We start from the raw sequence: 20,289 nt of genomic DNA on the forward strand, positions 1-20,289 counted from the left end.
CCCGGATAGGGAGCCAGGTCCTAAAGCCCGCCGAAGAGAGAGGGAGGAGTCAGGGGGGTCCACGTCTGCGTCGGAAGAATCCAGGAAGGAAGGGACCCCAGGGGGTAGCAGGACCCAGAGGAGAAAGGAGAGACGGAAGAGGTGGAGTAAGGCTAGAGTCTTAAACTGGTGTACAGGGGGCGGGGATTCAGATGGAGCTTCGCCGGTCTAGACCCTAGACGTAGAGCTGGGGCGCTGAGGCTTGGAAATGGAAACTATACTTCAATAAAGACTTTGATACATTACTACCGGCTAGCGTTGGTCCTCTGTGAGCTGGGACCAGGAGCCAGCTCTGACAGCATTATTAGACTCAATGTATAAATATGAAGATGCATTTAACAGAGCATGTCATTCGGCCCTCACAGATGAATGGACGCACTCACGGTTTGAGAAGTCACTGTGTGACGTGACAGCTCTATATGTGGCGGCTCATTCACACACACAATTTTCACTTGATGCCACAGCATGTGTGATCCAGCAGCAGAAGGCTGCTGTACAACAAGAAAATCCCTTGGGTGCAGAGGGAGGGAGGGGAGAATCATCTTTAATGGAATATATAGATCTAGAGTGTTGCTTTACTGCAGAGTTTGCTTTGATAATACCGTACATCTGCAGAACAAATGCAGCTGAACAGCATCTTCCCCCACCCCTTGCTATTCCTGTGCACAGAAATATGAACACTGAAAAGCCATTTCACAGTGGTTTTCCTACACTGGTTTGGTTGAGTTCATCAATATAGTTCTCCAACGTTGCCAATTTAAAAGAAATTGTGCCTGCCTTTTCCTCTGTGTGCGCTAAATGAGGATCCATGATTAGGAAATGCTGGCTTCCACATTACTAGTAATATCCAAAGGCAACATGATGACCAAGTCCAACAATGCGATGTCAATGGCACTGTGGGTTAAACCACAGAGCCTAGGACTTGCCGATCAGAAGGTCGGCGGTTCGAATCCCCGTGACGGGGTGAGCTCCCGTTGCTCGGTCCCTGCTCCTGCCAACCTAGCAGTTCAAAAGCACGTCAAAGTGCAAGTAAATAAATAGGTACCGCTCCTGCGGGAAGGTAAACGGCGTCTGCGTGCACTGCTCTGGTTCGCCAGAAGCGGCTTAGTCATGCTGGCCACATGACCCGGAAGCTGTACGCCGGCTCCTTCGGCCAATAAAGCGAGATGAGCGCCGCAACCCCAGAGTCGGCCACGACTGGACCTAATGGTCAGGGGCCCCTTTACCTTGCAGAACATTGAACAACATGAAATATATGAAATATGCACTCTACCAAACCAAATAAACAGAAATCTTCTAAATCTCTGAAAGTCACAAAATATGCACTCTAAATGGGTTCCCTTGAAAACATAGAACCAAATAAACATATTCCATATTACTACACATGGCTTGCTGAACTCTGGGTTAGACTACTGCAATGTGTTGTAAGCAGGGCTGCTCTTGAAGGCTAATCGGAGAGTAAAGTTGCTGCAAAATACAATGGAAAAGGTATTGACTCATATCTGCCATACAGACCTGTCCGTAGGTGCTTTTGTTTGCTCCCAACTGGTTTCCAAGCACAATCAAAAGTGTTGCACTTGCTCCCATATGAATCTGCCCAATTCTCCCCAGACCACACCTCCTTCCTAGACCAGGTTCCTCAAGGACTCAGCTCTGTGCTCTCCTCATCTGCTTTGGCAGACCCTCCAAGTGTCCCTATTTTTCAGGGAGAGTCTCGGATTTACAGAAGCTGTCCTGGTTTCTGATTTGATCCCAGAATGTCCCTACTTTCATGGGACAAATGTTGGGAGAGAAAGGAATAGGGTGTCTCTATTTTCATCAGAGAAATGCCGGAGGTCTTGTTTGATAACGCCTTTTCCTTGGAAAGAGGAAGATGCTTGCAGGAACCTCTACTTCTTGCAAGGCTGAAATGTAGCCCATTTCCCCACCACCACCATCACAGGCATGAGGCCCCAGAAGTTTGTCTACAAACTAATACGACCCTCAGATTGAAAAAGCAAAAGTTGCTGGCTAATGTCCTGAGTCTACCTGCTGTTTATTTTGATCTAAGAAATTGTGAAGTCAGGATGAACGAGAATCTTCTGAACTGCCTTACTGAGCAACAATGGCCAATGAGAAGCAAGAGCACAACAAGATGACTCAACGGACTCTGGACTCACAAGCCCAAAGCAAGGAATGGACTGAGCACTTGGCCCCGGTCTCATTCCATTCATTTTGGAACGCTGCCCTTATGTCAGTAGCCACCAAATTGGCTGACGAAAGCCTCGGCCGTGGCACTTGCCAGTTCATACAATCTGCCAGATGAATTAGTAAGTATCATTTAGGCTTCAGTTAATCAGAAAGAGAATACATTAAATAGTTTAAATTATTAAGGATATTAAAAATGCATTACGAAAATGTTTATCATGAGCTATGCTGGCAAAAGCAGAATCGGATATTTCAGAGGCCTAAAAATAAATATGTCTCGGGTGTCAGCAACACACTCCAAGCGTGCTTTAAAGATTTATACCGTGTTAAATGGAGGAAAACAAGGCAGCCTCAGAAGAGGCAGGATGGCACTAATCATGAGTGAATATTGTTTGCAGGGTCTTAGGTTGAACTACACTTAAGGCCTTCATGCCTCTCTGACCGATATGTAATTTCCTCGCTCTTTTGTTTGTGTTTGCAAAGACAGGCGGTAGCTCACGCACAAACAGGCACAATGCCTATATCCTATACTCAGAAGAGAGCTTTGAGCAGAAATGAGGCATTTTTGGCATGCCTCTGGAGGCTAGCATTCACCAGCCTGATGATTTGCTGATGCTTTGGACTACAAGTCCCATCATGCAATTCAAAACATCTAGAGGGGACCAGGCTTGTGAAGGCTATACAGTGGTGCCTCGCAAGACGAAAAGAATCCATTCCGCGAGTCTCTTCGTCTTGCGGTTTTTTTTCGTCTTGCGAAGCAAGCCCATTAGCGGATTAGTGCTATTAGCGGTTTAGCGGCTATTAGCGGCTATTAAAGGCATAAGGGATTAGCGGATTAGCTGCTAAAAGGCTATTAGCAGCTTAGCGCCTTAGAAAAAGGGGGTGGGGAGCGAAAAAACCCCTCAAGAATCGCAAGACATTTTCGTCTTGCGAAGCAAGCCCATAGAGAAATTCGTCCTGCGAAGCACCTCTGAAAACGGAAAACCCTTTCGTCTAGCGGGTTTTCCGTCTTGCGAGGCATTCGTCTTGCGGGGCACCACTGTAGTTGAACTGGCACAATACTTAACCTCAGTGATGAAAGGACAGGGGGAAATTCAAAATTTAGCTAAACCGAGTACTTTCTTTGAAAAGCATGGCTCCGCATTATGAAAACTATGTTGACTTTAAAACAAATCCATAACACAGATCTTGGAACCGTTTTGAGGGTTTTAGTCCTCAGGCCCCAAAACCTGCAATAATATTTAACTTGGTTCCCTAGAATTATTATTACCGTTACTATTACTATTATTTATATTTGTATACCACGCTTCATCCGTAGATCTCAAGGCAGTACACAATATAAAATTGCAATTTAAGAAACACAAAATACATAATAAAAATAAGAACAGAAACAAACTTTTTAAAGTGTTTTTAAGTCTTCCATTAATAGCAGAGTAAATTAAATTGTAATCTGCATCCCTCAAAAGATGGCAAAATATGTTATAAGGGTTCCCTTAAAACTACTGAAGCACCTTTGGCTTCCTAACAAGCAAGTCAATTTGGAAAGAACATACTGAAGGTAGAAAGTTTGGAAAGCACTATGGTAAGGGAAAGGCCTCTTTGAACTGCAACTACAGATATATGACAGAGCATCCCAAGAGTCCTTTCTGCTGCTTGTACCTACCTGTCTGACAAGAGCCAGCTGCAATGAGACGTAGAGGATGATTTGGTGGTCTTCAGGTGCCAATTGACGTGCTCTGTAAAACACAAACACAGAGAGCATGGCAATGGTTCATTTTATATGTGTTCCTATGCATTGCGCTTCTGGAAGCCTGGATATTTAAGGAACATGCCTAGAAAGCAGTGAAAGCGAGTAACAGTTTCAGGTTTAGCAGAATAAGAGATCAGCTTTGTGCGAAGATATTATTTATTGGGTGTCATTGCTCAGGGATTCCGAGAAACGCCTCCCAAAACCAGTGCTGTAGCAGAATATTGGCATTTAGGGAGGAAGAAAAGGATGCTAACACACATATTGCATGTGAAAGGTCCCAGGTTCAATTCTTGCCATCCCCCAAAGGGTCAGACAGCATAGTGTGAAAGGCATTGCTTGGACAGCAACACTGATCAGAACAGACAATGCTTGCTTTGACAGAGCAACAGTCTAACCTCAGTTTAAGGCACTCTCCCTATGTACATAGCCTCAGCACTGATGCCTGCTTCGTAGCACCTTCAGCTCTCTCAAACCACCCTGTCTCTAGCAAATATACAGTGGTACCTCGAGTTACAAACGCCTCAGGTTACAAACGCTTCAGGTTACAAACTCTGCGAACCTGGAAGAGTTACCTCGAGTTGAGAACTTTGCCTCAGGATGAGAACGGAAATCATGTGCTGGCAGCGCAACAGCAGCAAGAGGCCCCATTAGCAAAAGCACAGTTTCAGGTTAAGGACGGACCTCTGGAACGAATTAAGTTCCTAACTAGAGGTACCACTGTGATCATAAAAATACTGTACCTCTTCAAACTTTAGGAGTACAGCGGCACTTCGGATTTAAGACGCTTCAGGTTACATACGCTTCATGTTACAGACTCCGCTAGCCCAGAAATAGTACCTCGGGTTAAGAACTTTCCTTCAGGATGAGAACAGAAATCACACTGCGGCAGCGGGAGGCCCCATTAGCTAAAGTGGTACCTCAGGTTAAGAACAGTTTCAGGTTAAGAACGGACCTCCGGAATGAATCAAGTACTTAACCCGAGGTACCACTGTAGTTTTCTTAATGCTAGCAGGCTATTCTGCATCTGGTCAACAAGGATGTAGTTAAACTCTCCCGACAACACCCCCTGTTGGCTACAGGTGGGCATCTGTGATGTCCGATTAGCAATCTTGCCCGCGTCCAAGCCGGAGTTAAGATATCAAGGAAACAAGCCACAGCCGGTGGGGAAAGGTCAAAGGGCTAAAAATAAAGATGGTTTAAGAGTAATATAGGACAGCAATTACATCTAAATAGCACAGTAAGGGAGATGTTACATCTGAGTCTAGGAATGCCTGCCACGTAAAGCTAAATCCCCCACTGAGAGGGAGCTCTGTGCAAAGATGCCTTCTTACACTTCTGGTTAGTACACAGGGAATCAGCGAGCAGCAGGAGGACCTTTTCAGTTGTCTCTCGAGGCAGAAATATGCTTTTGCTGACATGCATTTATTCCCTCGTTAGCACTTAAAACGGGACGCGGGTGGCGCTGTGGGTTAAACCACAGAGCCTAGGACTTGCCGATCAGAAGATCGGTGGTTTGGCCACTGTCTGAAAATCATCCCTGGCCTCTTCCAGTGGCCTTGGGTGAGATAACGGTGCATAAAGCAAAGGGAGCATTAAGCTTATTGCCCATTAGCTCAACGTGTTGGGCAATGAAACCCATGCTCCTATATGTCCCACGAGCAGAAGGATCCATGCAATAGATGTTTTTTGTTGTATTGTGAAATTGCTTTGAGATTATTCATAGCATGTGATCCATAAATGAAACCAATAAAAATATGCTATGTGGAAGGAAGGCATACGGTACTACAAAACCAAAAGAAAAAAGAAAAAAAAGAAGATTGACGGGGTGAGCTCCCGTTGCTCAGTCCCTGCTCCTGCCAACCTAGCACTTCGAAAGCACGTCAAAGTGCAAGTAGATAAATAGGTACCGCTCCGGCAGGAAGGTAAATGGCGTTTCCGTGCGCTGCTCTGGTTTGCCAGAAGCGGCTTAGTCATGCTGGCCACATGACCCGGAAGCTGTCTGCGGACAAACGCCGGCTCCCTTGGCCAATAAAGTGAGATGAGCGCCGCAACCCCGGAGTCGGCCACGACTGGACCTAATGGTTAGGGGTCCCTTTACCTTTTTAGCACCTAAAACACGGATAAAGGAGGAAGAGCTCCAACACAAGTAGAAGCCTAGAGACTGCTTCAGGTTTTGGTGTAAAACAAACAAAACACCTGTCAGTTGGGAATCTTTCTTCCTCACCTTTCCAGAGTCTCAAGTGCTTTTCGGTGCAAGTCGTCTTGTGTGCTTTTCAGGGTAGCTGAAACACAAGCAAAAGAGCATGAGAAGTTTTGTAACCGTTGCAGCAAACACTAAGCTTGAATGGCTTTGTGCTCTTTTTTTTCTTCCCCCTTTCAAAGTTGGGAAAAACAGTCCGTATCGTTCCTCAAAATGAACATTCCCCTAAGGATTTTATGTTGTGGAGGGGGTAGGGAGGGAGGGAGAGAGAGAGAGAGAGAGAGAGAGAGAGAGAGAGAGAACACACAGTTCTCCCTAGATCTTGCTGGAGAAAGTATTCCCTGCCTTAATTCATGGAGCTCTACAAAGCGATCACTCCTGTAAGACCAGACGCCTGTACAGAATCTTTCCTTTTTGAGAACCTCCAGCTAAAACCGGGCCAGAAATAAAATGTCATGGCAAGTTAGAGAACAGCTCTCCCTAGATCAGGCATAGGCAAACTCGGCCCTCCAGATGTTTTGAGACTACAATTCCCATCATCCCTGACCACTGCTCCTGTTAGCTAGGGATGATGGGAGTTGTAGTCCCAAAACAGCTGGAGGGCCAAGTTCGCCTATGCCTGCCCTAGATCTTGGTATCTTGTTTGTTTCTTAAATCTTTGTGCTGCCCTGCATCAACAGAGTTTAGAATGACGCGCCTATTCTTCCCCATCTTTAGCCTCACAACAGCTCTGTAGGGCAGCGCTGGGAGATAACAATGGGCCCCAGTGAACACCCTGGCTTTAATGGGGATTTGAACCTGCATCTCCCCGGTCCTAGTCCACCACTCCAGCCACTACACTGCACTGATGGGGTTTAGTCCAGATCTCGCTCCATATCTTCAGATGGGGGTTTCTTCCAGAGATCATTGCCATTCCAGACATCATTGCCAACCAGCCTTCTCTGCTCTTCGCAGCTTTTGTGCAGAACGCTCTGCCGCGGAAAGTCCACAGAGCTAGTTTTTAGAAACCCAACCCAACCCCCTTTTCCTGTTTTCATAGGAGGCGCAAAACGTCCATTCTTTCCGACTAATTCCCGCAGCTGACTTTTGCTTTTCTTGTTGTCTCTTGCTTTTAAATAGCTTCATGGGTTTGCTTTTTTTTTTTTAAGTGATTTTTCTCGCAAAAAGAGTGAAAAAAGCACAATAAAAATGGAACGTGTACGAAGGACCCTTACATTTTAAAATATGTCCCTAGTTTATTTTGCCTGCTTTGGATACTTTCGGCTTGGAGAAGTTCTGCACAACCCCGGAAACTTGGCATTTTGTCCCTTAACGGAGCCCACGAAAATGGACATCACCTTGTTGCCTCTGTGTGTTATATCCCACTAGGTAGGAGAACATGACTACCTGAATTGAGTCTATTAATCTCCATGGGTCTTCTCCCGAGTATGACTTAGCCGGAAGCAACCCACCTGTTTCATACACATTTTTGGCTGCAACCCTGAAATGAAGCTGCTTTGTTCCTACAGGCTGGAATGGGATTCCAGCAGGACTGGCTGGATATGGGACAGCAGCCTTCGGTCTTCCTGAAACATTTGCATGTGGTGTCTCCCCCTCTACCTGTGTGGATGTTGATGGTTTCCCAGAGCCAGGTTTTTATGAGCTGTTTGCTGAGCCTTGGCACTTCTGCGTGGTCATCTGTGCAAAGCTGTTGGAAGGCTGCCTGAAAGAGAGAGCTTGGGTGCTGCACCTGCTGTCCCCTCGATGTAGGAGACGTGTCTGTCGGGACCCTGCTGGCTTGGGAAAGAGGGGACAGAACTTTGCCAGAGGCTCAGCCAGTGCAAATGTCCCTGTGTGTGTCTCTGTGTGTGTGTGACTGAAACTCTTCTGGGATAGACTTTGGCTCCTGACCAGAGCATAAATTAGCAATGACAGATGTTGGCCGGGCGGCACCTTCTCCTGCCCTCTGCTTTCCTGAGGACGCTATCCCAGGAGGCTCCAAGGCTTTAATGGAATACTTTGCACCACAGCAAAAAATAAAACTGAAAGAAGGGACTTGAGGAACTTGTATCCCTTAAGACAACAGGGAATGAATGGGTAGACTTCTGCAGGCGGTCTGAAGATGTAGAAGCTTGGAGGTGAAGCCACTAGTGAGGAAAGGGGTGAAATTTGTCGTTCTTATGTCAAACAGATAAGAAAAAGATGGGCCAATTCTGCCAGTTACTGGCAAGGAAGAAATTTAGCTGCTAGCAGTAATTTCCGGACCAGCTCATGATGTTTCCTGTACACGGTTCTTTCTAAATACCCTAATTCTATAATGAAAGGGTTCAGAGGGACTGAATAGCCAATAATTAAACCAATGGTTATAACCAATTTACCCTGCAAAACAGAGAGATTTTAGAACAGAACCATCAAATGTGCTAAAATTAGCACTGACTTGCATACATCTCCATCAGTTATCCATTCCCCTTGTACTGATTTATTCACATGGGCTGGAGTCACACACCAATGATTAAGAATTCCAATCTGGATTCCACCAACCCAACTCCACAAATGGCAGAAAAAACGACACTCGTTTATCTTCCAAGAATAAGTCCCAATGCCTGATGACATACCCAGAAGGAAATTTCTGCTCATATATCAGATACAGTAACTAATATCAGCTAGACTCAAGTAAGATATGCCCAACTTAAAAATGGAAAGCGTAATGCTGGTGGTCAACTAAAGAGCTTTCAAGACTCCTCTCAAGGCAAATCTTTTAAAATGTAGTATAAACACCGACAACTGGGAAACAATGGCCTGCAAGTGCTCCAGTTGGAGAACAGCCTTTACCAAAGGCGTCATGGGCTTTGAAGACGCTCAAACTCAGGACAAAAGGGAGAAACAAGCTAAGAGGAAGGCACGCTTGGCAAACCATGATTAACTCCACTGTGTCTCCACTGTGGAAGGACGTGTGGATCCAGAATTTGAATCCTCATCACTTATGGACTCACTGTTAAGACAATCTTAATCTGTTCATGGAAGACAATCTTAGTCAGCTAAGAGTAATTACCAAAGAAAAAGAAGCCCAAAAAGTGTTGTTCATCATAAAGCAGGTTCTCTGGGCTTGCAACAGTAAATTCTCTTTTTTATCAGCCAGAAACATGCTTGTTTTTTCCATCTCGGGCATATAAAGTCCTTGATTTCTCTCAAGTGGGTGGTTAGCTGAACCTTGTGGATGAGAAGTCTGATTATTCTCCATGATCGGCTGCATTTTAAACAGCTGCTCCAACATGTTTTTCAGCTTCGGTTATCACAAGATGTGGCTTTCTTCTTCTTCTTCTTCTTCTTTTTTCAAAAGGATTAGACATATCAGAAGAGGTTCAGAGGAGGGTCACAAAGGTTATGGAAAAGAAGTCCAGCAAGGAAATGATGGCCATTCCCTTACAGCAGACACTGCAACCATCCCTATTTCCCAGAGACACGCCACATTTTCTGGATCCCCTGTCAGGTAAATCCCTGTCCCTTTTTGTGAGGCTGGTCATTCATCAAGTTTCAGCTCTTACTGCATCATCTCTAGATGTCAAACCATAGTTTCCAGGTCATGGGAGGCAGTAGTTCTACTTTATTCTGCACTAGTCAGGCCTCATCTGGAGTACGGAATACTGGACACTGTCCCTCAAGAAGGATGCAGGTAGGAAAACAGGAAAACAGGAAAGGCTGCATGGGCTTAAGCTATAGAAGGGTACACTTTGGCTTAAACTAAGGAGGAACCAGTGGATGGGAAGAGCAGTCTAACAAGGGAAGCAATTAGTTAAAAGAGTGGGGTGGTGGGCTCTCTCCCACACTTGGAGATCTTCAAGCAGAGACTGGCAGGCTGTTGGGAATACTCAAGCCCTGGATTTCCTGCCTCGAGCTCCTTCCAGTTCTATGATTCTACAAACTCATAGAGGCTTATCAACAGCTATTACCCATGAAAAGCTCACATGAACCTCTCCTCCATGCATTGAGAAATGTACTCTGGAAAATCAGGCGCTTGCAAACAACAGGGTGAGTGGAAACATCCACTTCACGTATTGCTTGTTAACTTCCAGGTGCATCCTGTTTAACTGTCTTATGACATTATACTGAGAAATGTATGATGTTATGGCTGCAGATACTTGCATTTGTATGTAGGGGGGTCCTGCCTAGGAGATAGATAAATAGATAGATAGATAGATAGATAGATAGATAGATGATAGATAGATAGATAGATAGATAGATAGATAGATGATATAGATGATAGATAGATAGATGATAGATAGATAGATAGATAGATGATAGATAGATAGATAGATAGATATAGATATAGATAGATAGATAGATGAGAGATAGATGGATGTATGGATGGATGGATAGATAGATAGATAGATGATAGATAGATAGATAGATAGATAGATAGATGATAGATAGATTTTTGTTACTATCAAGCAATATATAAATTTTGTGGAATAAATTGCTGGCTGCTGTTGGCAACAGAATGGTGGACTAGGTGGACTTTGGTCTGCAAGGCAACTCCTGCATGCGCTTCTTCTTAAAATGCATAAGCTTCAGGCGCTTAAAACTGGCATCTCAGAAAGATTGCTGTGCGGACCACATTAGACAAGTCAAACACATTACCATCAGTTGCTTGCAGGCTGTACGTCAGGCCCAAGGCCAGGTAACCCTTGGCTAAGAACTCTCGGGCATCTTCTCCCAAGCCAATCACCATCTTGGCAAAACGCTCTCCTTCCTCCAGCTGTAAGGGTAAACCAATAAGAGAGACAGACATTACCGGAAGGGCCCCTTTGCAAGTAGAACACTCCTTTGGAGGGGGGGGAAATCAAAACAGAATACCATCCCTTTGGAATGAACAGTACATGCAAAAATCGGTTCCTTTGATTCTGGAGGTAATATAGCCATCATGAGTTGCAGCCACTGACAGCCTTATCCCTCCATAAATCTGCCTAGTCCAGGGTTTCCCAGACTTGGATCTCCAGCTGTTTTTGGACTACAAGTCCCATCATCTCTGACTACTGGCCCTGCTAGCTAGGGATGATGGGAGTTGTAGTCCAAAAATAGCTGGACACCCAAGATTGGGAAACGCTGGTCTATTCCCTTGTAAAAGCCACCTTAAACTGGTGGACAACCCAATGGCTGGTATCGTCAAGTTGTGTTCAGTGGGGTGCTGCCCACATTCTGCAGACCTGTAGCATCTCCACGCCTGCTAAGTTTCTTCTGCAGTTAAAGGCATAGGAGCAGAGCCATTAAAAGAAAGAAAAAACCTCTGGCACATGCATGCCTAGCTTAAAAATTTGAGCCTGTCATCGGCGTTAACTTACAAGCAGGAAGGACAAGGCCTGCACGGGGCCCGTTGGTGGATGTTCTAAAGTTAGAGGAGGTGCTGCAGATGGGAGACGAAGGACATGCTTGAGAGTCTCAAAGTGTATTCCTCATTAGCTCACAGGATAGGCTGCAGGCCTTGTCAGCAGTAATCGACAGTGTCAGCTCTGGGTTAAGAGCCAAGCAGCATAGCTTAGCACTATTGGACAGATCCTCCTTCTCGGAGGCTTTGATTAGAGGCTCAAGTTTTCTTTAATGGTTTGACTTGGAGCTAAACCAGGTTAGACACAAATATTTCAGGGTCCGATGGGAAAGCATTCTTGATACCCAGCCTTGTCAATAACTCAGCGGTTTGCTCACCTCCTTCGTCCCAGAAAGGTTAAACATAACTCGGCCTGCCAGAAATGCGCTTGCCACCCTGACCCTTCCAAAAAGATCCCCTTCTGCGGAGTCTGTTTTGCATTATGATTGTGAACGAAGAGTTTGTAGAATCACAGAACTGTAGAGTGGGAAGGGTCCGGGTTCTGGGACACTAAGCCGGAATAAAATTCCAGGGTGACCACAAAGCCTCAGGCTACATTAAAAGTTCTGCAACCTCTCAGGGTTCCTTAGCTGTCAGAGAGAGCGAGAAGAAGTTGTCATCCTCTCCTTAGCTGTAGGAGGTATGCACAAATAACACTCAGCAAGATTTGCCAACATACTGCATTCAGCCGCTGCAAAATATAATAATCTGAGCTCTCCACTGCCATCATCGTTGATAGAAACTGTGTGTTTTGTTAGCAGCAGCCTAACTCCTGAAAGCTGTTTTCACCGAAACAGGGGGAAGCAGTTTCCCACAAACCATGTCATTTGACGGAAGGTTTAGGAATGCCTATTTGAGCCATGCCCACAGGCACAATGACAAGGGAGAAGGAACAGCAGGTGCTATGCCCTGGCAAGCTGCCGCCCAGCTGATAGTCAGCTGGCACAACTTGTTTTGTGTTTTCCTTTTTCTTCTTCCTCAGGAGTCCAAGGCTTCATGCAATAAAATCCGTACTCTGTGTGTTTGTGCCGTGTGTGTGTGTGTGTGTGTGTGTGTATAAAAGAGCTTTCATCAGGAACAACTTGGCATTGCTGGGGACAAGAGCAGTGCTCCTGCCTTGCAGCAGAGGGGGAAATACTTCTATCAGCCTTTGCCAACCTGCTGCCTTCAAGATGTTCTGGAATACAACTCCTCTCAGCAGGCTCTGCTGACCGGGGGCGATGGGCATTGTCAGCCCTAAACATATGGAGGGCACCAGGCTGGTGACAAGGCAGATTTAGATTTTCAGAGGAAGGAGGTGTCGCTCAAAACTAAATAAATGAGAAGAAAAAATGGGGAAGGGTTTAAAATGAAACCCCAGCACCGAGGCAAGTGCTTGTGGAGGCATAGAGGTAGAAGATTTAGGGAGTCTTATGCAAGAAGGTTCATAGCTCAGTGGCAGAACAACTGCTTTGCATGCAGAAGGTTTTCCAGTTGGGCTTGGTGGCATCTCTATCTGCTCTATATGAACCTGATTCCATCATTAAAAAACAGCCATTCCAACCTCCAAGCATATAGCTGATATACAGTGGTACCTCTGGTTGCGAACGGGATCCGTTCCGGAGCCCCGTTCGCAACATGAGCAGAACGCAACCCATGTCTGCGCGTGTGTGGGTCACGATTCACTGCTTCTGCGCATGCGTGTGACATCATTTTGAGCGTCTGCGCATGCGCGAGCGGCAAAACACGGAAGTAACCCTTTCTGGTACTTCCGGGTCGCCGCAGGACGCAACCTGAGAAGATTTAACCTTAAGCAAACGTAACAAGAGGTATGACTGTATACCATGAAGTTTTATCTTACTACAATACAGTGGTACCTTGGGTTAAGTACTTAATTCGTTCCGGAGGTCCATTCTTAACCTGAAACTGTTCTTAACCTGAAGCACCACTTTAGCTAATGGGGCCTCCTGCTGCTGCTGCGGCGCCGGAGCACGATTTCTGTTCTCATCCTGAAGCAAAGTTCTTAAATAGAGGTACTATTTCTGGGTTAGCGGAGTCTGTAACCTGAAGCGTATGTAACCCGAGGTACCACTGTACAGAAAACTCTGTGAGATTTTTTTTAATGTCCCATTTAAATGAGCAAGGCCTGCTGTGAAGGCCTTGGGAATTACAGGGTGCACATTTCACAGCCTTTCCGTGGAGCTGCTGGGGTTTTTGTGAGATTTTTTTGCTATTGAAGCATCCGACTGACACTTCCGAGGCAATTTCCATGCTGCCATCAATTATTTTCTCTGGCTGCAATCCAGCTAACGAGACCTGCCCATTGTAAGCCAGCGTATGCATGCCTATCACTTGCTGGATCAAGAACCTCAGGCATAAATCGAATCTGCATCCAAATGTGCATCTGAACGTACTCCCAGGTGTGAATGACATTTATGCGTACTGCATTGTTTCCTGTGGAATATAAATGCTCATTGAAAGGCACATCCCCATCCACACAGTAATAGTAAAAGGAAGTGTTTATACAGTGCTTATACAGCATGTCCAAACTACTTTAGGTACATTACCATATTCATTTAATCCTAACACAACATACGGCACGTTTGAATTGTTCAACTTTCAAATTCCGAAAATAGGGGGTGCTAAAAAGTTGTAACATGACTTGGGAATTCAAAATATATTTTGGTTAAATTAATATAATGCAGTTTTGCTTGGTAAGTAAAATGTCTGTAAACTTGTATAGAAATCATTAAAAAATGATTGTCAAGTACTTGCAGTTATAGCATAATCATCAGGGCTTTTCTTCTAGAAAAAAGGTGCCGGTACCCTTGAGTACTCCCAGAAAAAAAGCACTTACTACTATTACTACTACTACTATTACTACTACTACTACTACTACTATTACTACTACTACTACTATTATTACTACTATTACTACTATTACTACTACTACTACTATTGCTATTTAGCATTACCTGACATTTTCAGACAGTAACATTAAAATTTGTTGGTTTTCCGAAAGCAGCCTGTGTACTTTTTCATCAAACGTAGACTTACCAAGCTAACTGTTGTCCAGTTGCAATAACAAAATAAGGCTTGAATTCCTCACATCCAAAAACATATTTTTTAGATCCCCTCACTGAAGAAATTTGAAAAAAAAAGTTCACCCCCTAAAAAGACATGCCCAATTACAACAACCTTGTAAAGCGGGTGGTTGTTACCACGCTCAAGTTTCAGAAGGAAGAGATGAGGCCAAGACGCCATTTGAATGGCAAAGCCCATCAACTTTGGGTTGGTCTGGTCACCTCAAATATTTTATTAAGGGCCCCTGATATGACCTCGGCTCCTAGGATTTGACTCCTATGCCACCAGCCCTGAGGTGCCCCGCCGCTGAGGTACAGAGTATTTTACTAACTGTACCCCCCTGGCGCATTGGGATTTCTGGATCTCTTTGCTGCTCCCAATTAATATTCATTTCTGCTTCTTAAGCATTCTGAGATTCCGAGCACAAGGGCAGGAAAGTAAATTAAATGGCAGCTTGATTAACTAGCGAGAGAAAGTGCTCTGTGCTTCTCCAAACGTGCTGTATTTATTAAAATGATGTTTATTCCAAGCAGTTAAAAAAAAGGGGGGGGGAGAAGATATTTCTAAGTACAGCTTTCTTGAGCACAATAAACAAAGCCCAGCAGCTATACCACCACACCGAAGAATAAACATTAGACAGGGAAAGAACACTGGGCTTCTCGCTTATACGCGGCGTTCTGGCTTCCTCTCTCTTTCTGTAGCTAACTGCCAATTACATTTCTAAATTTATTCCAAAACTAACAGCATATTTATAGCTTGCTGGAAATGCACAGAATAAGTCGCATTCACAAAGCTTCCTGAAAAATGAAGGGCCTTGATATTTCCTAGCTGAGAAGTTGTTAATTTCCCATTAAACGGCCGCAACCAGGTACCTAGGTACACCTAGCTATTCACACTGCTGCCAATAGTGGAGAAATTACCCTGCTGGACTTCCACTGACGGTGATCTCATTCTAATTTTATTACTCTGCAATTTGAACGCGCATAATGACTGCAATCATTGTATTTAGGAAAGAAGTCCTCCCAAGGCTGAAGTATTATACTTTGCTGATGGAAGGAGGCAGAGCTGCTGATAAACGATGGAAACCATGTAGAATTTACGAGGGTGTGCATGGTGTTTTAACCGTTTCTGCTAACTTGTGCCCTGCATCATTTTACCAGCCGATGGGTTTGGTCTCTCACGTTCCATTGCCAGCTACATTGGGACCTGCAATTAAATGTCACAGAGCATGCCAAGTCCCTTATAGGGCTCCAGCCAGGCTGGAACAGAAGCCTTATAGTGCTTATAAGACTTTTGGGCAACACCTGGCAGAAAGCAAGCAAGTCCAGAGCTATGACTTGTGCAGAGAGACTCGAGGGGCAGCCTTCTCTAAGCACATGCCATGCTGCCATACCTCTGAGCTCCAGAATAAAGGGGTGCTCCAATGAAACCCAATGAAGAGGTCCATGGAAGTGCAGGTTAATTCTGCATTCAAGGCAGCTGTCCACCAGCTCCATCTGGTACACCGGCTGAAACCCTACCTGCCTGTACACTGTCTCGCCAGAGTGATACGTGCTCTGGTTATCTCCTACTTGGACTACTGCAATGTGCTCTACATGGGGCTATCTTTGAAGGTGACTCAGAAAATACAACTAATCCAGAATGTGGCAGCTAGTAGTGATGTATGGAAGTGAGAGCTGGACCATAAAGAAGGCTGATCGCCGAAGAATTGATGCTTTTGAATTATGGTGCTGGAGGAGACTCTTGAGAGTCCCATGGACTGCAAAAAGATCAAACCTATCCATTCTTAAGGAAATCAGCCCTGAGTGCTCACTGGAAGGACAGATCATGAAGCTGAGGCTCCAATACTTTGGCCACCTCATGAGAAGAGAAGACTCCCTGGAAAAGACCCTGATGCTGGGAAAGATTGAGGGCACAAGGAGAAGGGGACAACAGAGGACGAGATGGTTGGACAGTGTTCTTGAAGCCACAAACATGAGTCTGACCAAACTGTGGGAGGCAGTGGAAGACAGGAGTGCCTGGCATGCTCTGGTCCATGGGGTCACAAAGAGTCGGACACGACTAAACGACTAAACAACAACAACAACTCACCGAAGCCAGTGAAACCAACTCATCATTCAAGTAAATGCAGTTCAGGCCTAGTGGTCTCAGCAACCCTTGCCAGTAGGTCTTGCCCCAATGACACAGTTGTGAGGACTGGAGGTCCCTGCCTTCCCACCTGTCCCTAAAGCTCTTCCTCTCCAGGGTTTTCCCCACTCAAAAGTCTCAAACTGTGTCTGCGCACAACCAATCTCTATTCTGCTCTTTTCATTTCTCAGAGACCAGAGGGAAGGGGAGCTGGTTGCAGCAGGAGGGGGAGACCCCCTGGATTCTCCAGTAGCCTCTTGGCCCTCCCCATCCTCTTCAGCCTCTGCTTCTGCCTCCGATTGTGGACTTCTCTCTGCCACAGACTCTTCCTGCTCACTAAACCCTGTTGCCCCTCCAGCTTCTGACATCTCCTCCTCCCAGTCTTCTCCTTCTGACCACTCATGGTCATCCCACCAACAATCCCCCGGCTCTGAGCCATCTTCTCCTGGGGGGTTCTGCAGCTGGTGCCTCCCACCACTCCTCTGCATCCAGCTCGTCCGTGACATCTGCACTGAAATTGTACCCCAAACTCTCTTATGTTTAAAAAGCAAAGTGGGTGAGGCTATAAACCAAGGAAAACTGGAGGGTGTGTGGGTGTCATCTGCTATAACAGGTGTCTCATTAAGCAAAGTCTATTCCTGCATGCTGCTTTTTGAAGACGCAGGTGCATGCATCCATTGCACTGAGGCCTGGAACTTGCAACTAGACCTTTTCAATGGCAGCATCGAGACACTGGAACTCATTGCGGGGGAAGCTGAACCAGCTGCCTCTTTGAGCACCTTCAGAAGGCAACTGAAAACAGTTTTATTTGAGCCTGCTTTTTACAGAGATGCTCACTGATTATTTACACATACAGTGGTGCCTCGCAAGACGAAAAGAATCCGTTCCGTGAGTCTCTTCGTCTAGCGGTTTTTTCATCTTGCGAAGCAAGCCCATTAGCGGATTAGCGCTATTAGCGGTTTAGCGGCTATTAAAGGCTTAAGGGATTAGCGGATTAGCTGCTAAAAGGCTATTAGCAGCTTAGTGCCTTAGAAAAAGGGGGTGAGGAGCGGAAAAAAACCCCCAGGAATCGCAAGACATTTTCTTCTTGCGAAGCAAGCCCATAGCAAATTCGTTTTGCGAAGCACCTCCAAAACGGAAAACCCTTTCATCTAGCGGGTTTTCCGTCTTGCGAGGCATTCGTCTTGCGGGGCACCACTGTATATCGCTGCTGCTGTTTAGTTACTGCATTCTTGCCCTTTTTGGTGTTTTGCCATCTTATATCCAATGCTGGCCCAATTTTGGGTGGAAAAGAAGGCTTTGAAATTATTCTATAAAAATAACCATGTAAATGCTTTGCGGAACACCACGAAGAGAAGAAACAGCCCCCCAAAAATAAAAGAACCCCCAGCCAAGAACTATAATAGCAAAATGATTCCAGAATTTTCTCCATGTTAACAGTTCAATCCTATGCAGGTTTACCTGGGAGCAATGTCTCCTGTGTTCAATAACCCCAGGGAAACATACACAATATTTGAACCTCAAGAACGAAAACTTTATTCTACTGTACACACGAGCATCCTTAAGTTCCTTAAGACTGCATCCATTAATCGAATTGTCAGTGCAACTACCTGAAGAACTTACTTAGTGCAATATTAAAATGTAGCAAGGCGCTGCCCCCTCGCAAAGGAGCACAATGCACTTCAACACCATAAAATATTAACAATAATACTTCTCCCTGGAAGTATTTATTTGACTGTGACAGTCGAGAAAAAGCGAGGCCTGCATGAGGCGTTTTATCACCCGCATTGTGATCCTGTAATATTTATTTCAACCCGTTAATTATTCAGTCAAATCAATTAAAAGCAAGGCAATTAATCAGCCCCCGAGCTCTTGGCAACCGTCTATTTCCCTTCCCTGCAGCCTGCCACTTCTTATTTTACTTGATATTTCCAATGATCATCATCCGCCGCTGACTGCAGGGCCACCTGGTGGAGATGACACTGGCGTAAACGGCAGGCTGAGAATTTATTAAAACCCGAGCAGCTAAACAACCGGCAGATGCTTCTGCTGCCGAAGATTATCAACGTTTTCCCGAGCCGCGGCTCCTCCCAGCCACCCCTATTGCGGTGACTGGAGGGTACATCTTAACAAGGGTGACATTTTGAACACACACACACAGAGACCCTGCTGTTGTGACACTGGGAGCAAGAGAAAGCGAACCAGCTGCCAGCTGGAGAAAACCAAGCGGATGAGCTCCTAGGTACATTCAGGCAGCAATCCTGAGCCTACCTAAGGGGTGCAATGTCTGACTGTAGCGGGGGGGGGGGGCTTATCCCCCTCCCCGTCAAAAAAAGAAGCAGCATGCATACTGGACTGGCTGCACAGGAGGAAAACAACAACCAAGCCTTCGTATTCTGTTTCGAGGGGAATTGGATAGAGCAGGCAGTTCCCCACGCTGAAGCAGCAGGCAACAGCACTGAGGGGACCCTCGCACCGCTTTTCAGTGCAGAGCTGTAATTTTGCAGCTGTTCAGGCTCACTCCCCCCCCCCCCCGCCTCTTGTCTCCTCCTCTCTTTGAGCCGCACTCAAACGCCGCTGCTGTCAATGCGGCACCTAATGCATTATGTAACAAGCACTGCGCCAGCTTGCTTACCCAGTGCAGAGGCCCGATGCAGACCTTGGCGGCCAAGAGCGGGACGGTGGGGTCCTCAGGACGCAGCTTCGCGCATTCTTTGAGCACCGAGACGGCGTGGGCGGACTGGGCAGGAGGAGGAAGAAAGAAGGGGAGAGGCGTTTGGTTAGGCAATGCAGCTCCCAAGTACAAGCAAACGTCACCTCTTCAATACTTAGTGCTGACTCCGCAGAGTTAAGACACCTGAAAGAGGAGAATCGGGGTTCCCTGGAAACTGCATCCTGTGGCTGATAAACCTGCCCCCCTCCACGGATCGGGGCCACTGATAGGTTGCAGTTACTGAGAAGCAAGGGGAAGGTGCTTTGCTTCTGCTCATGCTCCCACCCCAAGGAGCCTCTTATGTCTCCATTTCACTCGCTCCACACAGCTGCACCCTAACAATGAAATGGGTTCGTAGAGTTGGAAGGGTCATCTAGACCAACCCCGTGCACAAATCACAGCTAAAAGATCGCTGGCAGATGGCCACCCAAACTCTGATTTCCTTATGCTCCGCAGTGGTCTTCTGATGGGGCACTTTGGTGATTTCCCTATGCCGCTGAGCTTGGGTTGGCTTTTCACATGGCAGGCGCTGCTGCCCCGTGGAACTCCTTGCCAATAGAAGTTTGGCGAAAGATGTCCCTGCCTTTTTCAAGGCATCTTGGAAGAAGTGTGTTGTTCACACAGGCCTTTCAGACCTGAGATCCTTTACTGACCGGCTGTCAATGAGGCGCTTGACATTTTTAATTCTTCCTTACTGTAATACTGTCTCTTTAGTTTCACCAGTGCCCTGTGACATTTTCACATTAAAGTTTGGTTTAGAAATATTTAAATAAAGAGAGTGTTCTACTTGCCAATGAGCACGGAAACTGCTCCCCAGCAAGCACCCCACTCACCCCAGAAAACTGTCCTAATATTAAGCAGTCTCTATC

At 45.9% G+C, this 20,289-nt stretch overlaps 1 protein-coding gene across 1 annotated transcript in view; it reads right to left on the minus strand.

Annotated features, from left to right (window-relative positions):
* The window catches only part of TTC7A (tetratricopeptide repeat domain 7A), a gene marked incomplete at its 5' end in the record, with an annotated part of 174,212 nt that overhangs the window by 93,727 nt on the left and 60,196 nt on the right, over positions 1-20,289 (minus strand). The window contains 4 exons of the mRNA XM_083433024.1: positions 3,890-3,962; positions 6,201-6,258; positions 10,794-10,911; positions 19,343-19,447. Coding sequence (XP_083289150.1) covers positions 3,890-3,962; positions 6,201-6,258; positions 10,794-10,911; positions 19,343-19,447 — 354 coding nt within the window. The remainder of the gene's footprint in view (positions 1-3,889; positions 3,963-6,200; positions 6,259-10,793; positions 10,912-19,342; positions 19,448-20,289) is intronic.

This window comes from Podarcis tiliguerta, assembly GCF_965153285.1.
Source record: "Podarcis tiliguerta genome assembly, chromosome: 3".
Classification (NCBI taxonomy): domain Eukaryota; kingdom Metazoa; phylum Chordata; class Lepidosauria; order Squamata; family Lacertidae; genus Podarcis; species Podarcis tiliguerta.